At 44.7% G+C, this 13,828-nt stretch overlaps 1 protein-coding gene across 2 annotated transcripts in view; it reads right to left on the minus strand.

Moving 5' to 3' along the window:
* Positions 1-5,561, minus strand: part of SLC22A15 (solute carrier family 22 member 15) — a 40,975-nt gene extending 35,414 nt beyond the window's left edge. For both annotated transcript variants that reach the window (XR_011680138.1, XM_071433290.1), the window contains exon 1: positions 5,325-5,561. Coding sequence is in view for 1 of the 2 variants with exons in the window: in XM_071433290.1 (XP_071289391.1) it covers positions 5,325-5,411 (87 nt within the window). In the remaining variant the exon portion in view is untranslated. The remainder of the gene's footprint in view (positions 1-5,324) is intronic.
* Positions 5,562-13,828: the final 8,267 nt, after the last annotated feature.

The following is a 13,828-nucleotide window of genomic DNA, read 5'->3' on the forward strand; positions in this document are numbered from 1 at the left end:
GCATCCAGACTTCTGCACTCTATCTGAGAGTTAAGGACCCCACTGCTAATAAGGCATGTCACAGCCCAGAATTCTTATTTCATGTTTTCTGCAGAAAATACTACAATGTCTGCATCAGCTGCATTCATATTTTTAAGGTTATAAATATAATAACATTAAAGGCAGGTGATCGTCTCTCTTAAGGAAGTTAGTTATGGATCTGAAAGAAGGCCAAAGAGACCAAGGATTGTTGGTTAGCGCCACTGAAATCAAATGCCACGTGTGAACCAAGAACTACCTTTTTTTCTTGAAAGATTCGCCCCATCCAATTGAAGTACATGGTAGGATCTGTCTTCACTTAGCAGTTCCATCAACTTTCAGATGGAAATATTCTTAGCTAAATGAGTAGCAGCACATCTTTATGCATCAATAGCTTACATACTCACACCCACCTCATTTACTTGTCCTCCGAAACAGGAGTATGCTATACCAGAACAAGGATTTATATTCAGTGATGCAAGTACTCTACAAGCCTTCATCATATTTACATGGAAAGCAACACCATCCTTCAGCATAAGCATGTTTTGAGTAGGATACAATGCACAAAGAGATGTGAGAATACAAAGCTTTCCTCAAAAAACACTTGGATCCCTACATCTTATGTTTGTATTCATGCCACATTTGAAATCTCTCCTCCACGGAAGTGGCTGCACATGTCTGACACACATTCTGCAACTGCTTAATTGAGAATCAGACAGACTTAAAACTCATACTTCTCCCACATACAGAAAACAAAACAAACATTGAGGAAATCAAACTCAAAAAAGATTACACGGAAATTCTGAAAATCCTTTTTATATCTGCCACCTTGCTCACTTACCTTACAGACACTTGTACTTGAACTGTGTCTAAGTTACAGTGCAAGTAACTTTGGGGAAACACCGTACCTGTCATGATGCCCCTGGAACAACTGCAGCATGCTATACAGAGCTGTAATGCAATTTGTAAAATACCCCTCTCCTTTCTTAATTTTAAATTTTTCATTACATTTCCAATTTGTTTTGCTCTTCCTATTCAGATAAAGTCCAAATAGCATACATCATCAAGGACTGGGAATAAACTGTTCAGTGTACAATCAATTCTGGCTGGTTCAAAGAAAAGTTTAAAAAATTCAAGCAAATGTAAGTATTAAAAGATTCACTGACCAACTATTTCATTACTGTCATTGCAACTACAGAGTGATGTCTCATGCCATTAAAAGAGGCAGAGTATGTACAGGGCATAAATAAGAAATGTCAAGAAACAGTTAAGCAAGGCTACATAGGGGATCACATCTGCATCCTGTCTGAAGACAGACACTATTTCTTCTGAATTATTTCTAGAGATTTGGAATGTACTTAAGCCACATGCTCCAGAATGTGCTTTCCCTCAAAACATTTGTGCAGATGGGATGATTAAAGACCATCTTTCTGCACCGGGATATTGTAATGACATAAGTCCTACATGATATTGCTGTCAACAGTAAAGGGACGTTAGCAACACCACTCATTACAGCTGCACTGCATCACAAACAGTTTAAGGCACAGGTATCATTCATCATAGCAACTTGATGTAACTATCTTAACTGTTTTTACATCCTCCCCTCAGTTAGTAAGGAGTTCCCAAGATGGATGGGAACAACCACCCTTGGTAATTATCCATATTACTGTGCAAAGCACATTACTCAAGGCAAAGGCTTTTTCAGCTGTGCAAACAAGAACTCCCTTCTGAATTTTAACATGTTTTTTAAAGCCTTTTAGTAGAGACACAGTAAGAGCACATCTCCATTCTGTCTGGGCTTGGGCAATCCTGTCGCTCCGATTCACTGGCACAGGCCAGACTCATTCAAGCAGATATGTTGAACCACAAGAGACAAAGAAACCTTTTATTTTTAAGTATGTTTCTGTGCTCTCAAGCATCTGATCATGGTGTGGGATTTTGTCTCACATTGCTACACACACTAAACACCAAAAGACTGTTCTTTAATAATACTTCAGTATAATTTCTTCAAAACGTTGCGACAACCTTTCCAGTAATCAACAGGTATCAAGTATTTACTTTAAGCTCAAAATAAAGTCCTAAGTATTTTAAGAGTTATCAGATCCCTTTGTTTCTTCCTCACTTTCTTAAAGACATACTACCAATGCAAGACTAATCCAGCCTTAATTTCACATCATTAGTCAGTCTTCACATTCTTCAGGTTAAGTCTGGTGTTTCTGTAATTCCATGTCATTTGGAAAAACATTTCTCTGTTGTCAGCTATTGTCAGTCCATTATAAAGTCAGCAACTATTGCTACAGAATACACCAAAAAATCTTCCAAATTCCTATTAACTTGGTAGTGAATAAGCCAGACATACCTTGATATAATAACAGCTCAGCAGGTTAATGAGTAACAGCAGCAGGTAGTAGAGGATAATAGAAATCAGGGAAGATGAAAGAAGGAGCACACAAGACTCACACTTAATCTAGTTTTACACTGATAACATAGAAAAACATTTTTCTAATTAAAAGCAACCTGGAGATTTTTGCCAGAATGTCAGTAAGCTCATTCCACATAACAAGTACCAGTTCATTCAAGCTCACCTGAAATTGACTCATGTGTAAGTCTCACCCCTACAGACAAAAGTGTTTGGCAGAGCCTGACTCAAAGAAGTTCTGTGAACTAAACTATGTCTGTAATTAGAATTCAGAGACCAGATACACTGGTATATCACTAAGGCTACTTGGTGGTAGTAGCTTACTGTAGAAATTTATATTAAAAAACCCACTAAAATGAAGGAAAATACTTATACAGTATGAAACTCAAAGAGATTAATAACATGCAGAGATGAAAAAGCATAAAAGCCTACAAGAAAAGCAAGTGCACCTGCTGGGAATCTCACTGGGAAGGGAAAGCAGTCTAAGCTCTGGATATTGGCTACAAAGATGAAGGGACTTGACACAGCGGACAAATATTTTCACACATTGGGTGTTCTTACCTTTAAGAATGTAGAAATATTTTTTATACCAACAGGCCAACAAAGAAATGTAGGCCAGCTGAGGGAGCACATGGAAAGGGACAGGGAAACTAGCAACAAAATGGAATAATCATGGCACAGCCAGTGATATAGACTACCAGGAATTCTCATTCTGCTGCCATATGCTGCATCTAATCCACTACAGGAGCCCATGATTACCTAGATCAACATTCTACATCACACACACAAGATACATTACTTACCTTTGGGTCCATCCTCCAAAGGCTGATGATAAACCAGACAAAAGATTAACACCAGTCGTGGAACCTGCCTTCAGTCTTGCTCCCGTACTTCCCAGTGACACATTATGTAACTTGGCACCAATAAAGGAACACAAAGAGCAATCAACCACCCAAGCAGGAACCAGATGAATAAGTCCAAATCTACTCATGAACTGAAAGACGCCAAGCTTCACATCTAAACTCCTTACAGACTCCTGTGTCTGCAAGATCTGAAGTAAAGAAAGCCTACGAATCAGGCTATCAGCCTACGAATGAGGATGATACTCATTGGTATAGTTCAAGAATTAAAGATAACATGAGGAGAAAAAAAGCAGACCTGCACACCTGCAAATCTGCTATCCTCCTTTATTTATTCTGAATTAGTTCCAGAATTTGCAAAGATTCTTCTATTTACTTTTCCCGTGAGAAATGCAAGTTAATCCACTAAAAACAAAACAAAATAATACAAACATTACCGAACAAATGACCCATACTAAAAATTCTGGAAACACAAGAGCACTTGTCATGATTTGCAGTTCATTCCAGAACATGACCAGCACTGGAAAAAGAAGTAACTATTGCTTCCTTAATTCTTAATCTTCAGTGAACATATACATTTTCTAGCCTGCTGGCCAGCAGAATAAGCAGTGTCTAATTTTAATGAATTAATCAGCTAAATCAGTATAAATGAAAGAAAGAAAAAAAAAAGAAAACAGTACAATGAAATAGAAACCTACAAAGCTTTTGCTGTTTATCATCAAAACTTTTCAACCAAGTATAGAGCTCCCATCCAACAGGACCGGGCATCTTAATCTTCTTTGGTCATCTCATAAAGCTTCTTAGTATTTTGGTCAGTCTAGGGGAAGTAGGGGGTGCCATGAAAGGACCTCTTCAGTCTCACAGCTCATGACTGAAGTTCTTGATTAGTACAAAACGGGTCAGCAGAGGAGGGAGGACATTTACGATCCCCTCTTCCTTCCTGCAACTATTAAATTGCGACAGCGGAAGTAACCCAGCACCTGCCAGCCTAGCTGAATTCATGACAACGAAGTTTTTGATGCTAACATGGGGTAAACCAGACTTCTGTCAGATTCAAACCATACTTCAGTCCTATGCTTGACTGTGACAGTTCACATGATATTCTTGTCTTCCTTTCCTGTCCTCACAGGAAAATGCACGAGATGAAATGAAATTGAAAGGTGACAAATATGGCAGCAGAGCACATCACTTGTGCATGCAGGCTCTGAAACTCTCTCTCCAGAGAGCCTGTCTCTTCTAGAGCACTAGAAGAGTGTTCTCTTCTAGCACTCTCCTGTTATTTTGGACTCCACTTTTATCACGAAACTTAAGAGAGTTCCAGGTTTGTATCTCACAAACCTGACCATCCAAAATGCAGGGCCTCATCCAGTACCTAATGGAGTGACACTGCCCCTGTACTCTAAGAGTTAAGTCGAGGCAAATCAAAGCACCATAAGCAATCACAACCTGTCAGCTGGTTACACAAGAGCTTCTGCACACAGAGGTATCAGTGGCCACCTGTCACTTTATCAGTGACAATCAAGCCACATGCAACCTAGAAATTCCCAGCCTAGCCCATTAACTCTAGGTTGCGCAGGATTCCCAGCAGAGCCTCTTAGAGAACTCCACGTCTTCCAGTCTAGGTCACGGAAACTTCAGTTTAACCTCAGCCAGCCCTTCCCCTGACCAGCTCCTGAAGTGCTCCAGAGTGGCACAAGGCGTAACCGCCCAGGAAATGCGGCGCAGAGAGCATCAGCTGCCTTCCCCAAATTCACTCCGCACAACTGAGCGCTGCCTTTGGGCAGAGGTCACATGTGTCCCAGGAGCGCAGCACGCTGCTGCAGGACAGACCCAGAGGGGAGGACGTGTTAGTGGCACAGCAGCCCTCAGCAGAAGCCCTCCCACACCAGCCTTCGCACCGGGCAGCACTCCCCGCAGGGACATCCAGCCAACACTCTGGGAACAGCTGTCCACCGCAGCCAGAGCATCCCCCTCCCGGCACTGCTTCCCCCTCGGGACAGGAGCGGGCGGGAAGAGCGGCCTCTCACCTGGAGGAGCACGGCCAGCAGGACGCACAGGTACACCTGGTAAGGGCCCATCTGCCCCACCAGCGGGAACGCCTCCTCCACCTCCATCCCGCTCCCCGCCCGCCGCGCAGCTCCTTCGAGCAGCCGCCGAGCAGCGCATTCCCGGGGCGGGGCGGGGCGCGGAGCGGCGGCCGGGCCCTCGCGGAGCTGGAGCAGAAGGAGAGGGAGGAGGAGGAGGGAAACGAGGGAAGGGCGGGAGGCGCGATGCGGCGCTCATGCGCAGGCTCCGGGGAGAGCAGCCGCGATGCGGCCGCCTCCTGCCTTCCCGGGCGCCCGGCGGGGAAGCGGAAACGCGCGCGGCCTCAGCGCAGGCGCGCAGGACGGGATTCAGCGGTTTGGGATGGGGCGTGAGGGGGCAGCGCCGTGAGGGGCTTCGGGCCGGCCCTCACAGGGAGCTCGGCACTGTGGGGGATGTGCCTCCTGCGGTCACACCTGGGCACAGCTCTTGGCAAGGGGAAAGGGCACAGAGGTGTTGCCTCTGCACCCTTGGTTAGACCAGGGCAGCACGCTGGCCCTGCGAGCTGGGCGAGAAGGCTGCCCTGGGTCCCTGCTGGCGAGGTGTTCCCCGTTCATGGCATTGTCCACGCAGCAGCTGTGCTTCCGCCGCCCAGGTTCATCCAGCAAGGCACAGCGGAGTCACAGTGTGCGCTCAGCGGGTTTGCACCGTGGGAAGCTGTACCCACAGGGTTACGTTCTGTCAGTTCACAGCGGACCCCAAAATATTCTGTAATGATGCTTCATAGCCTACCTGCCGATAGTTGGGGAAAAAAAAAAAAAAAGCCGAATCTGACATTCTGACATAAGGCTATTGTGTAGGTGCCACTAGAGGTCAGTTCGGCACCCACACAAATCTTACTCTTTTTGATTTAATGCCTGGTGAGGACGTGCCTCTCTCCGTTACACCAGTTTCCACAAAACTATAGTTGTAGTGTATTTTATGGAAAAAAATTTTGAGAGCCCACATGGGGTAGAAGTTCTCACTTAGAAGTAATGGGACTGGTTTGGGAAGGAGCATGAACTCTACTGCATAGAAGAGGGAAGGGAGATAAATACAAGTGAAATAGGCATCTTGCAAAATGGTAATGATCTTTTCATGGTCCATTTTCATTACACCTTTACAATAAAGCTCCAGGAACATGAAAAAACTTACATTGTTGAGACTTTTTTAACGTAGCGGTACAGAGAAGCAGCAGCAATATCTTTATGCTTGTAGCTTTTATTGTATGAACAATAGAAAGGAAGAGAGTTGTCATGAGCTGTGACCTTTAGGACCATGCCAGGAGCCTGGGAAATAATACCATTTCTGTGCTGAAAAAATCTTGGCAAATCGACAATCATCAAAGCAATTTACTCTTAAAATGAAATTCACCTTTGCCCTAAGCACTTCTTTTCATATTTGAGGCTTAGTACAGATTGATTAAAGGCAAAACAGCAAAGGATTTCTGAAATGTCAGGACCTTTCTGCTGTTCACCCAACTGCACTTGTCTCATTTTATTGCTCAGCTAAGATGTGGAGGACATGTTCTTGTGTTTGGGAGCCCTGCACTCTTCTCCCTTGCACCCTTCCCACCCTCGCCAGCTCAGCCACACTTTGTGGCAACCACAGCTTTATTCCAGCTTGTCCAGTAACAGGGAGCTTTACCATCAACACCCAGCTCCTCCCTGGCTCGAGCCAAGGTGAACAGACCCTAGGGAAGGAGGTGGTACATGTCTCCCTGTCAGGATTGTACTGCCCCCCGAATTGCTGAGTGTACCCTGCATTCCCCAGGCACTTCTCATCTCTGTCTCCCTTGGGACGTCCAGCACTCCTGCCTGGGGGTTTTCCTCCCTATGCTCCCTGCTTGCTTACAGCCACCCAAGCTCCAGGCTCTGCCTGCTATAGGGGCAGCAATTAAGAACTGCCAGCTTCCTGTATTCCCCTCCATGGGGTGCTGCCTTCCAGCAGATGCCTCTGCTCTGCTCCTGCCACGCCTCTGCTGAGATAACACCTCTGATTCAGCTTCCAGTCCCATAGTGAAGTTACAGCATTGGCCTTACCGGTATCAACACCGTGCAACAATGCCCTGTGCCTGAGGAAAACAGCTGTCAGGGAGCTGTCTCCTCTTGTGCTGCTGCTTCCCAAACTGAGTCCAGCAGAGAGCCATGAAGGGGGATTAAGGGACTGGAGCATCTGTCATGAGAAGAAAGGCCAAGAGCTGGGACTGTCTAGCCTAAACCTAAGAAGGCTCAAGGAAGAACTTCACAATGTGTGTAAATAACCTAATGGAAAGGAATGAAGAGGAGGAGCCCAGGCTCTTCTCAGTGCTGCCTTCCAACAGGACAAGAGCCAATGGGGACAAGTTAAAAAAAACTCACTGGCAATGAAAGGCCAGTGTCCCATGAGGCCAGTGGTTTTGGAGAGGATTGGATGCAATATTTAGAGGTTTCAGTTAACAATAGTACTGCACTCCACTTAGCCAATGATCTGCCCTTGCTGGAGCCCTCAGATCTTCCCAGAGAATTATTGTCTGTGAAGTTCATTAATGTACAATTTGCTCCCTCCTCCTCCTCATTAATAACCATATCAAATAAGAATACTCTTAATAATCCTGTCTGTGGGGAATTTTTCTTTTAATGAGAGCAAATCAGGCTTCTTACTCAGCCATAAATGTGGTGCCCTCTAGGTTTTTCCACATTGCTCCCAACCCTCTCTCTGTTACTACTGCTTCATGGGTTTGTTCCATTAGAGGCTTACACATCAAATTCATCTGGGCAACTCAAAACTGAGACAGCTGCATGGCTTCTTTTTCAGCATTTCTGAAATAATTGTTCCAGATATGTTCTGCCCTTTTCTGTCTGTATGTAATGATGACCCAGAGCATTCAAAGTAGTAGATATATGTAAATGCAAAGGGATAACCCTAAGCTATTCTTCTCTCTGGGAAACAAACAAACAAAAAATTTAAAATAATAGTTAAAAAAAAGTAAAATAAGAGTTTTAGAGCTAAAAACTCATTCTAGTTCACTGATGTTGTGTTTCCAGATTTGCTATATTCATTTGTAGTAGATTCTGATAATGGCCAGTAATTTTTCTTTGGAAACACAAGCAGTAGTAGTTTTAAAAAAGACCTTAAAAGAACTTCTGATGTTCCTACCTTCTGGCTGGGGATTGCTTACCCATTCAAAGGTGTCCACACAAATTGTTCATTCAGCATTTGGCACAGATGAGATCTAAAGAAGTTCTGTTCCTGATGGAGGAAGTTTCAGGTCATCCATGAGTGGATAGTCTGAGTTAGATACAAAACTCTGTAGCCAGACTGCTGTAGATGACAGAAGATAAATGGTTTCAAGTGAAGGATCAACAAGTACTAAACAGTACAGAATTCCTCTGAGGTTTATCTAGAAAAGGAAACATCTCTGACTCTGAAAAGTCCTCAGGAGACAAACTGTTCAAAGCAGATATCTGAAGGAAATATTTACCTTCTCTTGTGAGACTCCTGTGTAAGCATTAGCTTTTGGCCATAGCAAGAGACAGCATTTTGGCCAGAAAGGACATTTGCAGTCCTGTTGCCATTTTTGCAGTCTTGCTCTTCATCAGGTTCCCATCTCCTCATGGCCTCCCCCCCCACCTCACAGGACGTTTCTACCACATCAGCTGTGCTGAATGCTGAACACTGAAAGGCAAAAGACTGAGCTCTGACTGCAGCTGTGGGAAGAGTGGAAATCTCTTCCACAAGAATATTAAAGGGTTGTGGTTCATAAAACCTGTTATTATTAAACAAGTCCAGAGCTAAGAAGGTGTCCCTCCTTTAGGATGAAAATAAAGCAGAGGTTCTCTTGATCTCTTAACTTCATCTGGTCCACAGCACGATGACAGGAGCAGTCAGAGGGTTGACAGTATCTGCCAGAATGCTTGCCTTTGCTGGCCCCTTGTTACAGAAAATGAAGATTTTTTCCAACCAGACTAATCAGCTGCTCGTTGCAGCTGGCTTACCCCATAATACTATGCAAAGCTAGCATATGGCTCATTACAATATACCCTGACTAAGTGTGCAGCCAAACAATCCACCAAGGCATTTTTGCTTCTCTGATGTGTTGTTTGCACTTTTTGCAAACAAAGCAACAAACAATTCCTTTGGAGGCACTTTTCAATTTTAGATGAGGCTTGGGGATACTGAATTTCTGTCTGAACTGCGAATGATGTTAAAAGCTGATTCCCTGTCCCTTCCTAGATGGACAGTTGTCTGTTGCAAAACAGATGCAGTTCAGGTTCCTGAGAAATCTGAGCTTGCTCACATATCATGTATCTCTGGCAGGGAGAGTTGCTCTTAGGATGTCTGCCCTGGTCATGTCCCAAAGTGCACATCTGTGACCAACACCTTCTTGGCCAGAAGCTGCTGTAACTCTCAATCCTGCTCAGTTTCCCATCACTTAGACATTGCCCAGTGTCCGTCCTGGGGTAGGAGCTCTGCTTTCATCACAAAAGGGGGTTTCAGGTTTGAGAGGGGTTTCAGGTTGAGCAAAGGTGTTTATGAAGCCCACCTCTGTGTTTAAACATAGTAAAATCTTAGACATTAAAAAAAAATAAAAATAACAGTGTAGTCTTAAGAAGCAGGATTGGCCTCTGTGGCCTTCCAGCACTGACTGGGACAGAGATGACAATGCTGAACATAAAGGTGAATGCTTGTACCTCTAAATGCCTCTCTTGAACACTTGAGCCACACTGTCTTTGGGAGAACCCATGTGTTCTCTGTAGGTTCTTTTATTTCCAAGCAGTCATCATTTGGCTGCAGTACTGCTTATAATCTTGACATTTACACCATTCATTCTCTGCCATATCACCAGCATGCAAAAGACTTGTTTGGACCATGCCTCGCTCTGGAGATTGATGAAGATCCCAGAGAAGCAAGCAGAAGCACTTACAGGTGGTTTGTCTGGCAGAGGCAACAGCACTCCGGATTTGGAGGCAGAGAGGGCATTCGGCAAGTGATAGCTTTTTCACAATTCCCTCAAAATGCAAAAAGTAAGGATAACCTCATGGATTTCAGCAGCTATTTCTATCCCAGGTGTGCCATGTAGTGCAGTACTGGTATTCTGCTCAGTATGTTTTACCCCCCCATTAAATTTCTTAATTGTCTCTGCTGCAGGTTATCACAGGAGTAATTTACTTTCAACAGCAACTCCAAACTGAAAAAAATTTGTTCTTGTCCTGCTCTTACAAAAGAAGTGTGATAATTTAGGAGCACCCCTCAAAAAGGAAGGTGTAAAGACAGCCAGACACCAGGCAAGTGTTGCTGAGTATAAGGTAGAAGCTCATAGTCAAAATTATCAGAAGTTTGGAGACCTAGGAGCACTGTAACAGCACCATGGAAAGTCTGATGAGGACCTGCTTGTTGGACCTGATGGGCAGGCACAGACTGTGTTATATGGACTGCCAGGCTCTGGCTGGCACTAGCTCTGGGCTATCCAAAGTATGATCTAACGAACCATGTAGATGTACCTTAGGCTTCTGCACAAAACAGGGGAAGCATGCATGGATGATGGGATTCTGTATATTTAGCTCTAGACTTGGGAGGTGGGGGATACTCATTATGTGAATAAGCAGAATTCCACAAAGAGGTTTTTTGTAGGTAGTAGTAGGGCGTTTCTCCAGCAAACAGATTTGCACCTTGGGAGAGTTCCAAAATCACAAAGGTCTTGTGGAATTTGTTTCTCCAAAGAACTGTAGTTCTCAAAGTGATCTTGTAGAGCATCTAAAAAAGATGTCAGCAAGAGAAGACCCTCACTCAATAATACCAGGAAGGGACAGTAACACAATCTGGGTTTTGCAGCAAAGAACTCTTTTGAAATTTATGCATCTAGGCAGTGGAAGAAGATGATCCCAGGTGCTTCCCTTGCTACCCAAGGAAAAAGGAGGTTTCAAGTCATCCTTGTGTTCTGACATCGCAGTTCATTTATGGGTTAAAAAAAGACACACAGGGCACAGTTTCATTGCATCATATAATTGTTAAGGTTGGAAAAGACCTCTGAGATCATTGATTCCAACCATTGGTGCAGCACTGCCATCTTCACCACAAGACCATGTCCCCAAGTGCCACTTCTGGATGGTTTTGAACATTTCCAGGTCCCTGCACAGTCAGTTGCAATGCCTGACCACCCTTCCAGCGAAGAAATTTTTCCTAATATCCAATCTAAACCTACCCTGGTGCCACGTTTCTCATGTTTCTGCTCGGCACCCTCAGCAATTGGCTCTTAGGGTAAAAGAGCAGGGTGGGAAGGAGGCAAAAGCGAGCCCCTCTGTGGTCAGAGACTCCCTCCTGGCCCCCAGCTCTGGCCCGACGCGGGTGGAACAAACGGGAGGGCGGAACCCTTCCACCCAACAGAAGGCAGGAGCCGAGGAAGATGCCTAAATCTCTTTTAAGTTCGGGACAAAACCCATCAATAAATGACCAGCTGGCGGAGGTTCCCTGCGCGCCGCGAACAAAGAGCGGCTGCGGCGCCGGCGGGGGCCCGCAGGGGGCGGCCGAGCGCTGCCGCGCCGGGCGGAGCCGCGGAGGGGCCGCGGAGCGCTGCGCGGGGCTCTGCAGCGCCGCTAATTAGTGCCCTGCAAGCCGCTTATGCAGGGCGGCACTCGAGCATCAGCCCTCTTGGCGTGTCTCCTGAAGCATAGGGCATGACAGCAACTTGCACATCTTGCTGCTTAAATGTGCTATTTAAATAAGGCACGGCTGAAATCTGGGCTTGGATGCTGTACCCTGGATTAATCTTTGACAGAATATGAAAGCGGTCTCGTCGGATGTTTCTGGCAAAAGATATGCAAATTTGCCATTCAGACTTGTAAAGATCTAGTTCTTAATTGCTATGACTATTAGTCACTGTGCCCATCACTACATCACGCTATTCCAGCATAGAGCTGTGATATACAACAAAAGCCAAAGAACATTTTTCTACCAGAGGTGAGAGCAGCAGCTGCTCTGCAAAGGGTTGACTTCCACAACGTGGCAATGATAAGTACCAGTCTTACCAGTATATTGTCTCTTGGCCATGATGGTCATGTTTTCCAGACTGCTGGGGTGTTTTAAATTGTCGTAACAGGTACAGAGTAGCTGCAAAATTTGTTTATGTTGGCAAAACCTAGGAGAAGGGCAGAATGAGGCCCTTCCCAAGTCTAAATCACATAGCTGAATTCATGAAGGTAAATGCATTTGGCAGTTTTATACATTTTTAAGTCTCTGGGCTACTGCACAGAAGCAATTTTATCTTGAGTTAGTGTAGGCTGAATGGGAGAAATCGTTTTAGAAAACTGAAATGGTAGAATCCAAGTCTTATGCAGCAAACTCAAAGACTTTTTAGAAAATCTGGATGATGCTAAAATCTGAGAATCATTCTTGTCCTCCAAATAAAGAAGGATTTCTCCACATTAAAAATACAATATCTTCTGAATCAACATGTTCTAGAGGAATTCAAAATACATTCAGAAAGAGGCAACCACATTTCTGGTCTTTCTGGATTTGTATGATAAAGGAAAGGGAGATCTTATTTCCGCTGGTATTTCTATTGTGTAAAATTGTGGGTGATTTCCTGAACAAACATGGTGACTCTGCTGCATTAATTCCAGGACAGTTTCTGTAGTCTGTAGATCTGCTGGAAATGTGAATGCCTCTCCAAAACATCATGTTGCTGTTGTGGGTGGATTTCAGTAAAAGTTGTTACACAGCTCTATAGGGGTGGGTTTGGATGTCTTCCTCAATCCAGAGTCAAAGGCCACTTCAGTTCCTGTGTCTTATGGCCACAGGGAAAGCCCACTCCACCTATGCTGGCCAGGGCGGGCTGTCTGACTTGGAAATGAGCTCCTTCAAAGATCCACCGAGTCCCATTGACCCTTGCCAGTGTCATTAGTATGCACCTCATACAGAAGTAGCTGTAGAGTGTCTCAACAAAGATCAGTCCTGTCTCTACCATTGACAAGTTGCAGATCCCAAGGTAAGACTATAGGAAAGGTGGAAAGTTTACCACAACATTTCCCAGGCCCCTTTCCCAGTCTTCTTGCAATGTGTGTCTGGTTCAACCACAGCTGATGCCTTCAGGCCTAGTAGGTCTGGATAGGTTCTCTTCCATTGTCCAGTCCCCTTTGGATGTCCTGCCCACTCTTTTGTTCAGTGTGTCTTGTAGCAAGGATTTCCACCATGTCACTGCATATTCTTTGAAAGAGGACTTCCTGTTGCTATCCTGACACCCGCCACCTGCCAACGCCATGTTCTTCATTTGGTGAAATTGGAGGAGATTTTGCATCTTCCATGCCACTTATAGGTCTGTAAACTTTCACAGAATTATAGAATGGTTTGGGTTGAAAAGGACCTTAGAGACTACCTAGTTCCAAACCCCTTCACCATGGTCTTCCACTACACCAGGGTGCTCAGAGCTTCATCCAACATGGCCTTGAAAACTTCCAGGAATGTGGCATCTACGGCTTCTCTGGGCAAGCTG

This window comes from Agelaius tricolor, unplaced genomic scaffold (assembly GCF_023055355.1).
Source record: "Agelaius tricolor isolate 1412-34295 unplaced genomic scaffold, bAgeTri1.0.p SCAF_9, whole genome shotgun sequence".
NCBI classification, from domain to species: domain Eukaryota; kingdom Metazoa; phylum Chordata; class Aves; order Passeriformes; family Icteridae; genus Agelaius; species Agelaius tricolor.